Genomic DNA, 20,527 nt, shown 5'->3' with positions numbered 1-20,527 from the left:
CAGCAAGATATGATAAGAAGTTTTACGGTAAACTTCATTTACAGTGAATAAACATCATTTTACGGCAAGTGCTGGAAACGTGCTTTGTGACTTAACCTTGAAAGACAGGATAAAGGAATGAAAGTTGCTTATAAGCAATCATACAATGTAACATTTTATTAGTAAGATTGACTAGTAAATCTGACAGGGAATAGGTTGATATTTGGTCCAAAGAAAGCGCTTAAACTCTGAGCCAGAAAATTCAATAAAATGGTGTATAACAGCATTTTTACAGGTAAATGTCTATGTGCACTTTTTGAATTAAAAACAGAATACTCTTAATTAATTAATTACAGCAAAATGTTTAAAGGGCTAGGAGCTTTTGACCTACAAGGTTAACTATAACGCATACAGTATAATGCTTTGTAATAAGTCTACAGAGCAGGGTTAAATAAAGATACAACTTTTAAAATAATCATAAAACAATAATGTATTTAATTAATTAATAATTGTGATTTGTATAATTATTCCATAGAAAATTATTTAATTTGTTTTAGTATTAAGACAAATACATTAGAAAATGTATACAGTTTTTAATTGTAAAACAATACAATTAATTGTAAAAAAATGTTAAGTTAAATTATAGATTGCAATTTATGACGATTATAATTTATGCTAATTAATACTGAATATTATTCATAGTAATTAAGAGAATACTGATTACATTTCTTTTAGTTACAGGAGAGAGCTATCTGCTCATTCAGTTGCACTGAGATGTAGTCTAGGCTGTCCAGTATTGTCAAAAAATATTTTCAAATACAAACATTGTCACTGTTGTAACAGAAGAAATAAGGTTCTTGATCCCGAGATGAAGTAAAACAGATGAGTTTATTGCATGCAAGGAAAAATAAAGCCGAAGTCTTGTTTCCCGCAAGAAACAACAAAACCGAAGTATTGTTCAACGTACTGTTACAAACTTTTGGGTTATATAGTGTTTTCTTCTCCGTTTCTGACGTCAATCGGTCTGATGGTAAAGAGGGGGGTTCATGGTATTTGGCCAGTTTACGTTGTTCTGGACAAATGGTCAGTTTAACATTACACCCAGGGGGGTTCCTTGCTTGCATCTGCAATCCTTATCAGTTAACCCCCTTTCCTGCCATAAACCCCAGCTTGTGACTTAGAAGTCTAAACCCCCTACAGAAAGGATTAAATTCAAACCCCCGTCTTCACATCTTTCTTCATTCCCCCCTTATAAAATATGGCATACGTCAGTGTAGCCTATTTTTATACATACAATGTCAGGGCATATATTTCCTTTCTTGGCGAACAGGTATGTATTGCCATGACATTGTACGTTCCACGGTTATAGCAAGATGTGATACATGTTTTTTGTGAACGTGATGATTACAATTATACATATAAACAATACTATTCCTAGAAATAAACACTGTAAAAAGGTTCCACCCCAGGCCCCAAACACAGACTTTACCCAAGACCCAGTTCCACAATTTTCAGTATACAGATGCAGCCATTCAAAGTGAGCGGTACAGACACCGCGGTACAGATACCGCAGGTATGATGACACGGGGCACCGCGGTGCGTGATTGGTTGACCGACAGGGGCACTCGTGGTCCGTTGGTCTGTCGTAGAAAGACTTACTGTAAACGTCTTTACTGTGCCCGTTGTAGATATTGAATTTTACCACTGAAGGGAAATCTTAGTAGCTGAGCATAAAAAGAATAGGAGCATACTGTAACGCGTGTGAAGGCCATAAACGATATTAATTTTGGAACGTAAACATACAGTATATAGCTGGTCTTGGTACTTTAAAGAAAAAAATACACACCGGTATTCCATTTCTCCCTAAACATTGTAAGCTTCGAAGTCTTTAACTAACGTGATACCGGAGTCAACAAGCATACTTTTAGAATTTGATTAAAAGGGAATATAATATGGAATCGCGTATCTAAAGAATTTAATAACGGTATGATTATATCCGTGTACTGCGGCAGGGCTGTGTAGGGCTGTTTCGGCTGCCTGATCATGCGAGCTGTCTTGTAGCCTACTGGTCTAGGTGTGTGACTACCAGCTGGCAGGTTGTGTGTTCGAATCCAGCTGGTGCTGGACTCTTCATTTTTATTTATTTATTTTTTAATCGCGTAACATAAACATATTACCGTATGCAAACTGTACTGTATACAGTATGTATATGTATATTTAATGTCTTAACTGTGCCTGTTTAATTGAATTAAAAAAAATTATTTAACACGAACATTAAGCTGTTTACATCTTCCGCCTGAGAACAGTTACCCGTTGCTACCCAACGCAGAATGGTGATTGGCTGACACTATCTGACACCCCTCTGATTGGAGAAAAAAGACGTGCTGGTTTGCTATACATACTGTACCAGGAAGAGGATTTCTTTCTATTCAAAACGTGTATTTTAAAAGTTTAAGAAGTAAAAACCTTACAGCGTACACAGATTTCTAAACTGATCAGGATCGTTATCTTTGTCTTATGCATAATAATGTTCACTGCTCTGTCCAGCAAATTAATAATAAACTTTATTTTATATAGCGTTTTAAACGAATAAGTAATTAGATTGCTCATAAACCTAATCACTTGCTTTTTCTTTTTATTTAGGCTCAGATTTCAACTATAGATCGTATTATTAATAACCATAATAACAACCAACCAACAAAAACAACCATATAAACATAATGGTGGTGCTGGACCTTCCAGTTTTATTTATTTATTTTTTAATCGCGTAACATAAACATATTACCGTATGCAAACTGTACTGTATACAATATGTATATGTATATTTAATGTCTTAACTGTGCCCGTTTAAGTATTGAATATTCATATCTAATTTTACCACTGAAGGGAAATCTTAACATAAACATACAGTATATGGCTGGTCTCGGTAGTTTAAAGAAAAAAATACACACCAGTATTCCATTTCTCCCTAAACATTGTAAGCTTCGAATGAAACCACTAAATAAAGACATAAATATAGAAATCTTAAGATTTGTTTTATTTAATGTTGGTAGCAGGATGAACTGTCAGAGTGTATATTTTGTCGCAAAGTTGCTACAAGATGTTAACAGTGAAAAAGGTATTTAGAAATGAGTTATTTCAAGATGAAAAAGAAAACATACACGAAACATGGTTTCATTACGACCAGAATCGGTCTTGAGATATTTTTAACTTGATTTACAGTATTTGAGAGGTATGTCTTAACACCGATACTACAGTGCTTAAGTACTGCTCACGTATATGTTTCTAGGTTTATATTATGCATTTCATACGGTCAAATTACTTTTGAGCAACTAATAAGAAGCGCGAAACGGTATGCGTTTTAGTTTCGTTTTGTGCTGGAACCCGTGGATTGATTAGAGATATCAAGTACATACAAGTCATTTTTTAAATGTTGTAGTTCGTCTTGAAAAAATGTTACGAGTACATCATCTATCAACAATTACACAGGTTCTGTTTCCATATTCCGGATTTTGGTTAGGTACAGTATTATCAAATCCAGTGGCGCTGTGTGTTACTTTACTGAGTCCCATGTCACATGGTCTGTGATTGAAACCTGTAAAACCGGTTTAATTCGTCACAGCCAGCACTCTTCAGGTGTGAGGGTCTTCTGCTCAGAATGAAACGCTAAAATGTTTGTGTATATTCTAATGGTAGTGGGGGCGGGGTGTGTGGGAACAGGTTTGGTTGAAATTGCATTGGAGATCTATGTTCTTCACACCTGAAACATTTTCTCTGAAAGCATTTTCTTCGCAGTTTAACCGATCTTGTTACAGCATGTTACAGTTTACTATTATTAACCATATTAATTTTAAGTGCTTAATGTAAAATCTTGTAAAAATATATTTTCATTGTTCAAATATACATTAAGTCTGACTATCATATAATAAGTTAAATACAAAACTAAAGAAAAAATAGGGTTAAATATAATTCAAAATATTTTGCTAACAATGTTAACTGTTTATGAATAATAAAATGTATTAACTAAGGAGTAGGATGGCACAGTTGTTAGTATGTTTTTTGTTTTGTTTCTTTTTCATAAATACAACAGTAGTACCTGATGTCTCAGTGGCTTTCAAAATTAAATTATGCATGCAAACCTGTGAACTAGAAAGATAACTAAGATATCCATCCATTATATTCCATAATATCCATGAAATATATGGCGCTGAAATACAGTATGTGTGACGCATAAAAGACACCAAGGGATTGGGTGAGCTCCCATCACAAAAAAAAAAACTGCGAACCTGCACTACAGCGACCATAGTACAGTATGGAGACCAAGGCGTTTTACGGGAAGAGACGGGGTGCTTCTGCCGCCCCAGCTTCCAAAGAGCGAAGGGTAAGCAAATACAGCAGACTTAAATTCAATTATAATTATTTCTTCGTAGCCTGTTCTTCAAGAAAACACCGCACGGGCGAAACGATCTACCACCAGGACAGTAAAAAAGAAAGCGGTAAGATGGAAAAAAAGAAAAGTTTATTTTGACTTCTGTTCCGCGACTGATGAATACTACTGTGTGACTTTATTTCTTACATGAATTATGTTATTTTGCCACAGGCCGTGGGTCTCTGCTCTCGGCCACTGGCCAGGGTGCCAACCTGTAGAAGCAGCACCTGTATGGAGACATTTCGGCAGCAGCGGGAGCATTACGATGCATTACTGGGGAGGATTGGGAGGCTAGAGTTCCAGCAGTCAAACAGTTGAGCAGCTGTCTCCCGAAAAGTGCCTCTCCCCGCCGCGCAGGCTGCAATGCCTGGCAGAAGCTCTGCCCCCCGCAGAGCACACACCGCCTCAGGACACTCCATCCCGGCCTCTCAGTTCACCACCGCGCAGGAATCTGTTGATGCTGTCCCCGCCGGCTATCTCCCCCCAGGAAGCACAGCGGAATTCACAGATGCCAGTGGGACGAATAATTCTCCCAGATGTCCAACTGCTACCCATCACCCAGGAGATGGAGGGGGGGTTGTACTTGCAGTGCATCGGCATAGACGGGAAAGCAAGAGCCGACCGCTACGCCGCCCTCGTGTTTCGAAATCTTGTGACTTTTGAAATTTACTGGGGGTGGACCAGGTCTGTAAATTTCGATGGGTCCAGAGGCAAAAGTGCCTTGCCTTGCAATCTCCGGAAAACCATTAGTACGATGGTGAATCGGAGATTCTCAACCCTTGCTGCGTACGACTGGAAAAGAATTTGTGATCAGATCAACGAAATGCTTCGTAGGAGGAGGCGGTCTTTTCCTCTTGTCTAACAGTCTGTCCACAAACAAAACATTCCTGTTAGACAAGAGGAATTGAAAAAAAACAATGTTGTCAATGAAAACCGGTGTGTGTGTCTCTCCCTGCTGGATGTCCCTCTCACAAACTGCTGAATGAATAAAATAATTTTATTGAAAACGAGTTTGCGATTGTCTGGTCTTTAAATTCTTGAGATACGTAATTCCATATTATATTCCCTTTTAATCAAATTCTAAAAGTATGCTTGTTGACTCCGGTTTCGCGTTAGTTAAAGACTTCGATGCTTAAAATGTTTAGGGAGAAATGGAATACTGGTGTGTATGTTTTCTTTAAAGTACCGAGACCAGCCATATACTGTATGTTTAAGTTCCAAAATTAATATCGTTTATGGGCTTCACACGCGTTGCAGTATGCTCAGGCACTAAGTAAAAGGAGATGCTTTGTATTGCTTGACTAATTTTAAAAACTAAGTTATAAATGCAGACGCTCCCTCGATGCGCTGCTCTGGTGCGTCGGCTCCTACACAGTGCCTGTCTGCCGTAAGCGTTACAATATACTAAATACTAAATACTAAAGCCAATACTGGCTCAATGGGCTTTGACGTGCTAATGCATTGGTTTAACAGTCCGGGTGTGGCAGGCTTCCAATGTCAACTCGACTCGATTGGAAGACAATGAACGTATTTTAGCCCTAAATGAATTAATAGCAAACATGGTTTACATAAAATACATTTTTCCAAGAAAGTTTATAATAATACGATCTATAGTTGAAATCTGAGCCTACTTTAAAAATAAAGGAAAAGCATTTTCAGAGAGCAATCACGCTGTGTTTATGTAGAAAAAGTGATTAGGTTTATGAGCAATCTAATTACCTATTCGCTTAAAACGCTATATAAAATAAAGTTTATTTAAAGATGAATGATCAGTGTCGCAGTTTAAATAATGTGAGTCAGGAAACTAACACAGCGCCACCGGATTTAATAACGCAATAAAAACGTTAAAATAATGTGTATCACATAAAATAATGTGACACAGTACAGCACAGTACAATAATACTGACCATGACTTTAGAAGCATAAATTACCTTACACTCAATTTAAACACAAGCTGTCTTTAGCCCTCTAAGCTGGTTCATACAGAAATGTAGAGATCCAGGCACAGAACACACAGCTTCATTAGCGAATACATATGCAGGACAACTAGAGAAGACGTTTTACAGAGGATGGATTTTTAGAAACATCCCATCATACATCCCATCATATTCACAACGTGAAATCTAGAAAATAATATTACGTAACCAAAATCCGCAATATGGAAACAGAACCTGTGTAATTGTTGATAGATGATGTACTCGTAACATTTTTTCAAGACGAACTACAACATTTAAAAAATGACTTGTATGTACTTGATATCTCTAATCAATCCACGGGTCCCAGCACAAAACAAAAGTAAAACGCATACCGTTTCGCACTTCTTATTAGTTGCTCAAAAGTAATTTGACCGTATGAAATGCATAATATAAACCTAGAAACATATACGTGAGCAGTACTTAAGCACTGTAGTATCGGTGTTAAGACATACCTCTCAAATACTGTAAATCAAGTTAAAAATATCTCAAGACCGATTCTGGTCGTAATGAAACCATGCAAGGGAGTTTTTATGTCCGTTGCAGTTCTTTTGCAACATGAATATAATTATATCGTTATTAATTTCTTGAGATACGCGATTCCATATTATATTCCCTTTTAATTAAATTCTAAAAGTATGCTTGTTGACTCCGGTATCACGTTAGTTAAAGACTTCGAAGCTTACAATGTTTAGGGAGAAATGGAATACCGGTGTGTATTTTTCCTTGTGATATTTTAAGCTCTAGTTGAATGATAGGTGTCGCATTTTAAATCATTTTCGTAGCTAGAAATTATGAAATGCCCTGTTAAAAGCAAGGAAGTTTTTATGCCCGTTGAAGTAAAACAAAATGCCTGACAAAGTATGGCTTGGACAGATTCCAAGTGCTTGTACAAATGTGCTAAAGAAATTATACTTTGAGTATACAGCTTGTCCAAAGTCATCCATTATTAATACTATTAGTAATATCTTCAGTAAAGGCTTTGATGCATAAATATTTCTGATAAAGGTAGGTTGTGTACTTTTGTCCAACTGAGCAATCTTGCTTTCATAAAATATACCAACATTTTAATGACTGATGATTAACATGCTGTAATACACAGTTCAAAATTAAAGGCTCAAATGCTGTACATGAGAGGTTAAGCTCCCCCTGGCGGTTTTACAAGGCGACGCCGGATAGTTAGTCACGTGACACACGTGAAATGCGTGATACCGCGTGATACCATGACACGCCCACCGGGGTATGCCGCGAAATACCTCACCCATTTTGAATGGCTGCATCTGTAATAGTCCTGATATTTCTGTCCCTCATTGTAAATGTGTTGGGCCAGATCTGAGATGTGCTCAGAATTATCAGGAATATATGTCAAGCATTCAGTGCCAATTACTGCACAAGTTCCTCCTTGGGCCGCCAGTACATAATCTAAAGCTAGTCGGTTCTGCATGGCCACTGTTCTGAGGGCTACCATCTCATCATTAACAGCCTTCAGACTAGATGAGGTAGAATTTGCTAATTCTTCTAAAGTCGAGGCCATTTGAATTAACTCTCGATTCAGAAAGTTCATGCCGGCTTGTGGAAATATTATACCTAAATAATATTCCCAATCAGCCAATTTTCTTTGTGGTCTGTGGTTAGGTCCGAAGGGGCTGTGGATTTGAACACGGATATGAGGAACCACATATCCTAAATAACATGAGCCGGACCACTGGGCTGGCAACCATGGGTTGGCTCGTTTTCCACAAATGAAATATGTTCCGTTTGGCGCTCCCCATGCCTCTGAAAATAAGAAGCTTATACCAAATTGTGGGGTGTGCCGATCCCATCCTGGAATTTGGAAGGTAGAGGTGGATATATTTGCAGCGATGGTCAGGTTGCAACGACTCCATCCAACCAAGTGCAGACCATTAGTGTGCTGAAAACATATGGTTCCCTCACGTTCCTTATTTAGAGTCAGGTATGGTGGTGTATGGCTTCTGTTATATTTAGGAGCGTAAGAGCCTGTGAAACTCGTGGGCTCTAAGCCTCGCTCCTGTAGATATTGTAATGTTGTGCAGGTTAAAGTCGTGTTATGGCAACCCCCATAGTTTGTCATATTAAAATCTCCTAAATTATCCCTCCAAATGATCATGCCTATGACTTCCTCGCGACGCCAAGGAATGGCTCCCATAGGAAGTCCTCCCTGTACATGTTTGGGTAATGCGGGACACACCCAGCAGGCACTTTGGTTGGTTTTCTTAGCTGTCAGATAGGAGAGGCCTAAAAAGGAATTAATTCCATGTTCTCCTTTGTGGGAGAGATGATCATTAATTCCTGCGGAACATAGTCCTACAGCAACAATTATCGTTATTAACAGAAATGATTTTATTCTGAGTCTGTAAATGGGGATGAGGCTCGTCGACAGTGTGGCGCGTGGATCCAGCGATCTTTTCCTTCCACTCGAACCGCAGACTCGGTTGTCAACAGGATCTGGTAGGGTCCGTCCCACCTTGGCTGGAGAAACTGTGAAGGAAATTTCCTGATCCACACCCACTCTCCTGGGATGAGGTTGTGCCCTCCTTCAGGTGGTGGTCCCCACACCTCCAGGACCTGCTCACGGACTCCTTGGGTGGCCTCTGTCAGCAACTTGCAATAATACAAAGGAATGGTTGATCCATCTGAGGAAACCCCAGTCTCAGCACCTGTAAGAGAGCTTGTTTCAAATTATTACAGGCGGCTTTTGCTGTGGGAACCAAGGCAATCTTGTCCTTGTACTGCACTCCCCCCTTAAGCAGATCTGTTAAGAGTTGTGCTCACCCTGTAAAAACATTGCACCCAGGCCCTGTTAAAATTTCACAATGCTAGACACAAAAGGGCCTTATCATAACTGCTTCTATTAGACACTCTAAAGCTGAAGCAACTCAGACTTGTGGGTTTCCTCGTCAGGGGAAGCACTCAGAATACCATCAACATACTGAGTGATCACAGTCAGTTGAAGCCACGTGATACCCTGTTCTGGATAGTCATTCCTTGTAATGCATAATATTCCAACCCAATAGATCTGGGATAAAACCACCGATTAAAATCTGGTACTCGGCAAGTAAAACTTGCTGTCCCAATACTCCTGTGGCCTCCTGCCGTCTTCCCATATACATTAATCTATAGCACACTGTTAAACAAAGGAGTGAAACAAGCATGACAGTAGTGCTCCAGTATCCCCTAACAGAGAAACCAACACTCCATTAACAGTACATTTTTAACCACTGGACTGGGACAGACTTAGGGAGGCTACAAGGGATTTACAGGATCTAATCGTTAGGTAAACAGATCTTCTCACAAGACGTTATTCTCCCCAGTCTCGATTCTAAACCTACAGTGTTTCAGCATGTCTGGTTTCGAGACATTCGAATAAAACCAAATTGTTTCCACTATTGCAACTAATTGTATAAAAATACAAAAACTGTTTAACTACTTTTACGTCCACCTGTACTGTACTTATACGTTTCAGACGCTCTTATATTTTCCAATCTCCTTAAGTTGATTTTCGTCAAATCTCTTTAGTTACGTCTCTAGCCAGTCCCGCTGGCTAAACACACTCACACCGTCTTTTAGTATACCAAAACTCACAGTTACACACATACATGCCGGCACACAAATTCATAAAACACACATACACATCGAGAATATATTTTTCTTTTCGTACTACAATGTGCTGTATTCTTGTTTTACTTCTACATTAATCCTTTTAATTCCTGAAGCGCACTCCACGTTCGCTGCATTTCTAATTTTGGGTGCGGTACTTTAGCCCACCGGTCAATATCTTCCGGTTTTGGATTTGATCATATGGGGGAATCAGGGAAGGTAGGTGCGAGTGCAGACCCCCTCGACGGGGTGCGAGACAGTGTTAGAGTGGCGCTGTCATCAACGGCGCCAGCCCCTGCTACATCAAGTCCTTTCCCACTTCGAGTGAGAGTACAGATCTGCGGGCTCCCTCCCTCTAACAGGGGAGACCCTGATCAGTCTTTATCACACTCATACCAAGTGTTATCCCAATCAGACCCCCCTTCTCCATATGGCCACTGTGGGAATTGATCCCAATTATTTTCGTTTCCTGCCTGTTTGTTCCCCTGTGGGAGAGCAGGATATAACTTAGTCGCCGGCTGTAGCACATTAACCAGTGCAGCGTGACCAGGAGTTAATTCCTTCTTTAGTTTCTCATTCTCCTGTACTGCCTCTTTTAGCTTTTTTTTTCGATACTCTTTCGTAGCGAGTAAAGTATCTTTTCTTCCGGGTTTTTTGTTTTCCCCGTAAACACACTTTTAAGTCACATCCCAATTTCTTTTTTTTTCTCACGTATCTGCCACCACTGGTGCCGGCCATGCACCAGGGTGGGAGCTACATGCTTGTGCTTTTGCCAATCAATACTCATATGCTTTCTTTACAGGCGTCTTCCGCCCAAATTCCCTCTGACAAACTCAGCTTTTCCCATATTTTTCTCCTTCTTTTCCGTTTACTTCTCGGGTCTCAACGTCCTTTAAATCCTGCTACTTAATGCTTTGCTCTTTTATTATGAGGTGTGTTTATGTTAGTGTCGTGCGTGTGTATATGTATTTCACAAACAAGGAAAACACCAAAAACATACATACATATATATCTCTTCTACTCCTGTTTCCTTTTAAAACAAAAAACCACGCCACGCCAATCCGTGCACGATCAAGGCGTAGCTAATCTCAGGACCCCGAGCGCAATTAAGGCCCACACCAATCCTGGATTATACGTGCATTTAATGCACCACTCAGCTCCAGAACCCCGGGCGCAATTCAGGCCCACACCGATCCCGAGCCACAGAACTCCGGGCGCAATTAAGGCCCAAACCAGTTCTGACCTTCAGAACTCCGGGCGCAATTAAGGCCCACACCAGTCCTGAACTTCGCGGTAAGGGTCCAAAACCCGTTCAAAAACTCCACGCACAATTAAGGCATACACCAGCTTCGAACGCCTGTACACAATACCGTGACCCCCTGCCAGACCTAATTCTGGGCTTACAGCAAACAACCCATTACATACACCGGTGTCTTCCCCGGGCCAGAGGAATTCGGGAACTCACGTTTACTCTGTCATCTCGGGCGATTCTCGCAGGGAGCAGAGACTTCCCAATCGGTCAGAGAGATTTTAAATAAAAAAGGAGTCCTTACCTCTAAGTAATGTGCGCGCTGACCGTCTCTCCTGCTGCTGGGAAGTTCCGCGTCTTCTGGAGCATCCGCCGACTACGCCAAATTTGTTGTAACAGAAGAAAAAAGGTTCTTGATCCCGAGTTTATTGCATGCAAGGAACAATAAAGCCGAAGTCTTGTTTCCCGCAAGAAACAACAAAACCGAAGTATTGTTCGCCGTACTGTTACAAACTTTTGGGTTATATAGTGTCTTCTTCTCCGTTTCTGACGTCACTCGGTCTGATGGTAAAGAGGGGGGGTTCATGGTATTTGGCCAGTTTACGATGTTCTGGACAAATGGTCAGTTTAAGATTACACCCAGGGGGGTTCCCAGCTTGCATCTGCAATCCTTATCAGTTAACCCCCTTTCCTGCCATAAACCCCAGCTTGTGACTTAGAAGTCTAAACCCCCTACAGAAAGGATTAAATTCAAACCCCCGTCTTCACATCTTTCTTCACTACTTACATGCAGATATTACTATCTGCTTTCTTCACTATCACAACAGGAGAAGCATATGAGCTACTACTCTCCTGTATGACCCATTCTTCAAGAGCTTCAAGATGTGCTCCCTAACTTCCCTGTATTGCGTTGGAGGAATATGACGATAGGGCTGTGTCACTGGAACATCATCCACTAGATGGATTTCATGCTTAACCTCATCCATATACCCTAAATCTTCCTCCTTCAGGGCAAAGATGTCTACATACCTAGATAGTAATGCACGTAACTCTGCCTGCTGTTCTGCAGAGCCTTCAATATCTAACTGTTCTAACACTGACAACACACTGGGAGAATACTGTGCATCTTTCACATCCACTGTCACTTGTTCTACATCAACAGACTCCTGTTGGAACTTCACTTCACAACCTAATGCACTACTGACGCTCACCACTATTGACAAAATACCCGGCCATGTTCCAGGTGGAAGCCACACATCCTCTGCAGAGAGGTTGACTACCTATACCGGCAAGATATGTTTATGACCCTCTATCAAAGTGGAAACAACAAGGAGGCCTCCTGGCAGTGGTATGTTTAATGGTTCAAGTAACATCTGCATGTTCTTCTCTGATGGTTATGGACTACGTGTTACCATGAGGGTGGCCACCGACCATGCAGGCACATGTATTGTACCTTTACCGGCTACCCTAGTAACAGCCTTCTTCTCCACATTACCTGTCTGAATTTTCTGAAATACCTGTCCCCAATCAGAGTCCAACCCCCCCCCCCCCAACACTGTATCAAATTTAGAATGGACCAACTGTTTACACCGACTTATTATATTATAGTAAGGTAATATTACTTATTATACCTTACTTATTATATACCAGTTATTCCTGGAACAGACTTCTTATTATTGTGGGGATCCTTCACCACTAATAACCCATAGTCAGGGATTGTCAGGCCTAATGCTTCCATGTCTAACTCCAGATATCCCAAATATGGAATTTCTAATCCATTAGCTGCAGTTTACCTAAGCCAGTCAGCAGTTTTCAACATATCCTCATCCTCCCCACAGAAATGCTTTCTGAAAAACTCCTCTGTTACAGTGCTTACTTGACTTCCAGTATCCAATAAACAGGGCGTCGAATCTGCTGCTATCTTTATGTCAACCACTGGACAAACCCCAATAGCACGTTTCATTACTTGATCTCGAGATAGCTTCACTCTGTTGGAGTCTACTGCTTGCCCCTCGATTGTCCGACTCACCACAACCGAGGGTTCTAGTTTCCCTGCTGACTAGGAGCAGCTGACCCCTCCCCATTTTCAGTCATCCTCACTGGACAATTTCGTGCTACATGTCCTTCCGTCTGACATTTAAAACATATAGGCTTTCCATAATCTGTGAACTTCATCTGAATGCCTTGTTTACCTCTAACCCCGCTAGGCCTCATTCTTTGGACGGCAAGATCTTTTATCGCTTATGATAGCTCTCTAATGGCTTTCCCTTGCTCTGCTACCATTTTCAGGACATCCTCCAGCGTGACTGACTTTGTTTCATTAGCGTTAACCAAAGTACATTGTGCCCCCTCTACAAACCTATCAGGCCCCTTGCTCGTAGTTTTAGAGGCCTTTACATTCACTGAACTCTCCTCCATACATCACATATATGCTTCCTCACACACTTCTATCAGGCTAGATTCTGGTTTGTCCCTCACATATTTCCGGAGCTCCCTCCTAAGTACAGGATCTTTGACTCCCTGTATGAACTGATATCTAAGCATCTCTCTCTATTTGGCCACAACCCCAGGAGCTTGTTTCAAGATAAAACTCCAAGCTTGAGACAGAACATGTGAAAAATCACGAATGCTCTCACCCTCCTTTTGCTTTCGGCCATAGAAATCATTCAGCAACTGAGAAGTATTGTGCTTATCTCCGAATGCATCTCTGAGATAGCCAAATATATCACTGATTTGCTCCATTTCATCTACACCTCGCAGGTGAACCTCTTCTAAGGCTGGACCTCTCAGAAGAGACATAACAAAATCAAACTTATCAACAGGTGACTGGTTACGAACACGCAATACCTGCTCTACTTCTTCAATGAAGTTATCAACTGACCTGCCATCTTTTTCATAATCACCACTAAATGGAGAAATATGACGTTCCCTAGGGACATAGACATAAGATCTTGAGGATCTATTACTCCAAGCAGCAATATTTGCCATCGCTTCTTCATGCTTCCAATTCAACTCCTTAAGCTGAGTTTGCACATCTGTCTCATTAAGAGTTTCCTTCTCTGAGAGAGAACAGTCATCTGCTTCTCGTGACATTGTATAGTGCACTATTTGCTCGTAGAACTCAAATTCAGTGACTGGCTACAGAAAGTGATAAATAACACTAAAGTCTCTGCCAACGTGTAGTAGAACAGTCCAGAATGCTGGTTCTACTGGCGATCCTCTCCTGGGTCCCTGCTCCGGACATCCAGGATGCTCACCTTGGTCCCCTTCCCACACCTCTCTGTGCACACCGGGCACCTGCAGTGCAGCTCTTCACCACTACTGTATTTTTAAATTTATTTTACCTTATACTGCATCCGAAGTTTCATCCAAATGCTCAGAAGGCCCCACTCCTGGTACCACAATTTGTAGCCCTGCAAAGAACACACCGTACTACAATGAATTTAAATGTGGATTTTTTAGTTCTGGATCTGCATGAAATCATAAAAATAAGTGGTTGTATTATTTTCTGTTACAGAACTTAGATTGGATGCAGTATAACCTTTAACCCAAAAGCTTCACATAGATATACATGGATATATACACACACACCAGGATGCACAAAGCGCTACTAAAATAACAAAGACAAAGAAAAAATACAGTAGTGACAATTTCCTCTTTGATCTCGTCTAATCCAAGACGCACAGAATATCACAGTCTTCTTTTAACACGCTCTCTCCATTCACATCACACGTAGCCACACACCACGCGCAATTTTACGATGTCCACTCCCACAATTACTGGCAACAGAATCTTAAAGCAACAGCTACCAATTTCAGTGTCAGATTTCAAATATCCCCTCCATAACCACCCGATTACATATGCATAAATATTTTATGCATCAAAGTCTTTAACTTGGTAACTTACAGTGGGTTCTGGTTTTAACATGCTTGTTCTAACATTATTTAGCTTATATTCTGTACTTCATAAAAACTTATAACATTTTATCCTTTTCTAAAAATACATAGTAAGAACACCACTTGCAGTTATTGTAAAAAGATAAATGTTGTAGTGATTGAAAATCACTTGATAGTTATAGTAATATGGAATAATGTAACTAAGCAGCTAAAGTATCACAAGTGGACGTTTTGGAAACATTTTGACATTCGTTTCTTTTTAAAAAAAACGTCTGTTGTCTTGTGGTATATACAGATGCAGCCATTCAAAATGGGTGGGGTATTTCGCGGTAGGCGTGTCGCAGTATCACGCAGTATCACGGGGTAAATCGCGTTATTTGACGTCATGCCGGAAAGTATCCGGCATCACCTCGTAAAACCGCCAGGAGGAGCCAATAAAGCTTAACCTCTCATGTACAGCATTTGAGCTTTTAAATTTAAACTTTGTATTACAGCATGTTAATCATCAGTCATTAAAAAGTTGGTATATTTTATGAAAGCAAGATTGCTCAGTTGGACAAAAGTACACAACCTACCTTTATCAGAAATATGTATGCATCAAAGCCTTTACCGAAGATATTACTAATAGTATTAATAATGAATGACTTTGGACAAGCTGTAAACTCAAAGTATAATTTCTTTAGCACATTTGTACAAGCACTTGGAATCTGTCCAAGCCTTACTTTGTCAGGCATTTTCTTTTACTGCAACAGACATAAAAACTCCCTTGCTTTTAACATTTCTAACTACGAAAATTATTTAAACTGCGACACTTATCATTCAACCAGAGCTCAAAATATCACAAGGATCCTCAAGAGCACAGCAAAGACTGTATTAAAAGAATCGCGTATCTAAAGAAATTAATAAGATATAATTATATTAATGTACTGCAACAGGGCTGTGTAGGGCTGTTTCACCCCTCTCTTCGAAGTCGGGAGACATTAGAGGCTTGCCACACCCAGATTGTGAAACCAACGCATTAGCATGTCAAAGCCCATTGAGGAGCCGGGCGCAATAATTGTTTTGTTCCTTGATTTACTGATCTGCATTAATTACAGAAATCAAGTTCCTGCTCTTTGCAGACAACCTGGTCCCGCTGTCGCCCACAGAACAGAGGCTGCGGCAGAACCTGGCACTGCTGGAACAGCACTGTCAGACCTGGGTGCTGACAGTCAATCTGGACAAGACCAGAGTTATGGTTTTCCAGAAAAAAAGCCAGACTTCAGGGAAACAGGTACAAATTCACACTTAACAACAACACATTAACAGCTAACAACGGGAGCAGGGCCGAATTAGGCCAGTACCCACTATTGTTAAACATACAGAAAAGAATATTAAAGTATTGTCTTTAATATTAGCCATACAGAACATTAAAGTGCCCCTTTCCATTCATCTAAATATCAAAATATACATTCGCCCCGGGAAGAGGCCGAAGAGCACCCGGCTGGGGTGCGCGGGGAAGAGCAGGACAAGAGTGAATGTGGTCAGGGCGGGGTTTAGGAAGGCCGCTGACCAGTGCGGCTGTTCCACAGCGAAGCGGGCATACAGTCTGGGGAAGTATCCGTTTTCCTTGTAAATAGTTTCCTGCTTCTGCACTGCTGGGTCTTACTCTTACAATTCAATTCAATTCAAGGTGCTTTATTAGCATGACCGATGGGTACAATCAGTGTTGCCAAAGCAAATAAAAATAATAAAATTAACATGGAACAAAACATAAAAATAGAAGTAAAATAAAATCTACAGACATGTTACAGACATTTACAACATAGACATATTATAAAATATTGACATATACTGTAGGCGGCTGTAGCATTATTGGGAGACAGACTCACTGTTCCTCAGGCTGTGACAGGAGATCACATACTGGGCTGCCAGATCAACTGAGTTCCCTCCTCCCTCTCCCAGTAGGATTGGGACCTGTTGTGGTTTTGGCAGGTGTGGGAACTCTGGGATTAGATTTCTGAATTTCGGGAAGAATGTTTCTCTAATCCCAGAGTATCTGTCACAGTGCAGTAGGAAGTGCAACTCTGTCTCTATTTCTCCCCTCTGGCAGTGGGAGCACAGCCTGTCCTCTCTGGGCAGCCAGGTCTGCCTGTGTCGCCCAGTTTCTATGGCCAGGTTGTGGTCACTGAGCCTGTACTTCGTCAGGGTCTGTTTCTGTTTGTTATTTTTTATTTTGGTCAAATATTCAGCTAGTGTGTATTGTCTGTTTAAGATTCTTTGGTCGCTGTTTTTTAGGTTTAGCCAATACTTTAATATTCTTAATACTTAATACTTAATACTCTCTCTCTCTCTCTCTTTCTCTCTCTCTCGGGTGCGCGGGCGGTGTGTTGGCTCGCGCTGTTGGCGGGCGGGGGCGCGGGAGAGCCGGGCTAGCAGGTGGTGACGGAAAAGAAAAATAAACGCTTTCACCTCCTTCAACTCCGCAAGTCTGAGTTGTTGTGTCCGTCCTATCCAAACCCGAAAGTATTACAATATGTATCTATATAGCAGGTGGTGTACAGGTTTTTAGAATAGAATACACTGTTCTGAAATGTATTTAAAAAATAAAAACGATTAGAATCTAATCTTTCCACGTTTGATCCCAAAATCCCAAGAAAAATCTAAACGGGGAGAAAGCTATGGTGAAAGTTTATTAAGATACCTAGAAGACAAAGATACTGTATTAATTTATGTTGCATTTGTCTGATTATGATTAAAAAACATATAATTAAACACGCATTTGCGATTTTAATCAAAATGTGATTTAAATCAATATAAATGTTTATATTGTAAAGCATACTGTACAGCCTCCATTTCTCTATGAAATTTAAAAGATCAGCCTAAGAGGGGGGGTCTACTGTCAGTGCAGCTGACAATCCTCCATGTGAAAAATTAATAATGCCAATGTAAACGTCATATTTACAATTTGTTTTTAATAGAAATGTTAAGTTCTCTAAAGTTTTGCGACAGTTGACCCAGGCAGCAAAAGATCAGCTGCGACACCGAAGATATGATTAATAACCTTTTAAATCTGAAGGAAGATCTAAAGGGATCCCCCCACACACACACACAATAGAAGCAGGAAGCAGAAGCAGGGACTGTTGTCAGAAGGGAAGAAGGTGACTATTCATTGTTATCAAAAATGACCTAAATTCAATCATGTTGTGATATTTAGAAATATAAAAGTCAACTGTCCATAATATTGCTATTCTGTTTTTTCAAAGAATTTTTTGTTAAAAGAAAAGCCACGGTACCAGTTGGATTTGAACACACAACCTGTAGGTTAGTAATCAGGCACGTAGACCAGTGGGCTACTGGGGAAGTCACATGAAGAGAGAGGCGAAACAGCCCTACACAGCCCTGTCACAGTACACGAATAAATTGTTATTAATTTCTTTAGATACGCGATTCCATATTACATTAGCAGAAAAGCTTAAAACTACCACTTTTTTACATGCTATTTCACATGTTAGTTAAAGACTTCGATGCTTAAAATGTTTAGGGAGAAATGGAATACTGGTGTGTATTTTTGCTTTAAAGTACCGATTCCTGGAATCTGACTGGCTGACACCCTTCTGAAGTGGTTCCATAATATCTGGTATACGGAAAAGAAAGCTTTGAGAAAAAAGCTTGGATTCTCGTGTATCTGATACAAGTATCTTTTAATACAGTCTTTGATGTGCTCTTGAGGATCCTTGTGATATTTTGAGCTCTGGTTGAATGATAAGTGTCGCAGTTTACATAATTTTCATAGTTAGAAATTATGAAATGCTCTGTTAAAAGCAAGGGAGTTTTTATGTCCATTGCAGTAAAAGAAAATGCCTGACAAAGTAGGGCTTGGACAGATTCCAAGTGCTTGTACAAATGTGCTAAAGAAATTAGCAAAAAAAGTCATTCCTTTATCGTATTGGCAAGCTAATGTCCTGTCCTTGTTAATTAGATCAACGAAATGCTGTGGTGTTTGTCAAAGAAAAAAATAAAAGTATTTTTGTTTAAAATGACGGTTGTGGACAGAATGTGGATCAGCGTAATACTTTGAGTTTTCATCTTGTCCAAAGTCATTCATTATTAATACTATTAGTAATATCTTCGGTAAAGGCTTTGATGCATAAATATTTCTGATAAATATTTCTGATAAAGGTAGGTTGTCTTTTGTCCAACTGAGCAATCTTGCTTTCATAAAATATACCAACTTTTTAATGACTGATGATTAAAATGCTGTAATACACAGTTTAAATTTAAAAGCTCAAATGCTGTACATGAGAGGTTAAGCTTTATTGGCTCCTCCTTTTACAAGGTGATTACGGATACTTTCCGGCATGACGTCAAATGACGCGATTTACCGCATGATACCCCGAAATACCCCACCAATTTTGAATGGCTGCTTCTGTAAGTGTAAAGCTTATTGTTAAGTAATTACCACCCTAAAGATGTGTACGTGTTCTGTCAGTCTCCTCATGTGTGTGTATATCCTGTGTTTGGTTTTGATGTGGCTGAAAAAGAATAAAGCTATTGCTTGGTTCGTTAATCGCGTCTCCACTGGTCCTTTGTTCTGAAAAGAACCTGTAAACGCTACATTGGTGTCAGAGCGGGCAGGATGGACAAATCGTGGCAGACATTAGCTGATTCTGTCAAGCACCGGCTGATTCTAAAAGAGACAGAACCCACCAGCAGCGCACATACGGAGTCTGAGCAACTCCTGGGTGTGACAGGTGGCCACAGCCCTTACCATGGCTATTCAGTAGTGGTCGCGCCGGTAGAATTGGGGCGACTGGCCGCCACTCCCGGCCAGCGGATGCCCCAGAGAGAAGATACCCTCCCTGCCGGAGCCTACCAGCGATTCCCACACTCATCGGCGTGGGTGCGACCCAGTCGCTACGACGGGGAAGCGCCTTGGGAAACCTATGAGGCACAGTTCCATCTCACGGCCCGGACGAATGGCGGAGATGGCCAGCCACCTGGCGGCGGCGCTGAAAGGAGCGGCCTGCCAGGTGCTCCTGGACGTCCCGGAGGAGGACCGAGATGAATACGCGGTGCTGGCAGCCGCTCTCCAGCTGCGCTTCGGTGTGGAGGAGGCGCCGGACCTGATGCGGGAGAAGCTGGACCTGCGGCGGCGCCAACCAGGAGAGTGACTGGGTCCGGTTGCCACTGATGTCATGTTCCTTGCCCGCCAAGGATACCTAGCTTTTCCCCAGGAGGTGCAGCGGGAGATGGTTCTCCAGGCTTTTCTGAAGGCCCTCTTACCTGATGAGCTGCGGCGCCACGTACAGCTGGCCACGCCGGCATCACTGGAGCAGGTCTTGGCTCTTGCTACACGGGCTGAGACTGTGTTTGGGGTGGCTGGAAGCGCCAGCAGATGCAG

General features: G+C 41.0%; 1 protein-coding gene across 1 annotated transcript in view; it reads left to right on the top strand.

The window, feature by feature from the left end:
• The window catches only part of LOC148647018 (uncharacterized), a 77,759-nt gene extending 57,462 nt beyond the window's left edge, over window positions 1-20,297 (top strand). Inside the window, exon 3 of the mRNA XM_088609481.1 lies at window positions 20,181-20,297. Coding sequence (XP_088465607.1) covers window positions 20,181-20,297 — 117 coding nt within the window. The remainder of the gene's footprint in view (window positions 1-20,180) is intronic.
• The last annotated feature ends 230 nt before the right edge of the window (window positions 20,298-20,527 follow it).

The sequence above is a fragment of the Lepisosteus platostomus genome, chromosome 16 (assembly GCF_059453375.1).
Source record: "Lepisosteus platostomus isolate fLepPlt1 chromosome 16, fLepPlt1.hap1, whole genome shotgun sequence".
Taxonomy (NCBI): Eukaryota; Metazoa; Chordata; class Actinopteri; order Semionotiformes; family Lepisosteidae; genus Lepisosteus; species Lepisosteus platostomus.
The sequence above is the reverse complement of the archived record's forward strand: the minus strand, read 5'-3'. Positions and strand labels throughout refer to the sequence as shown.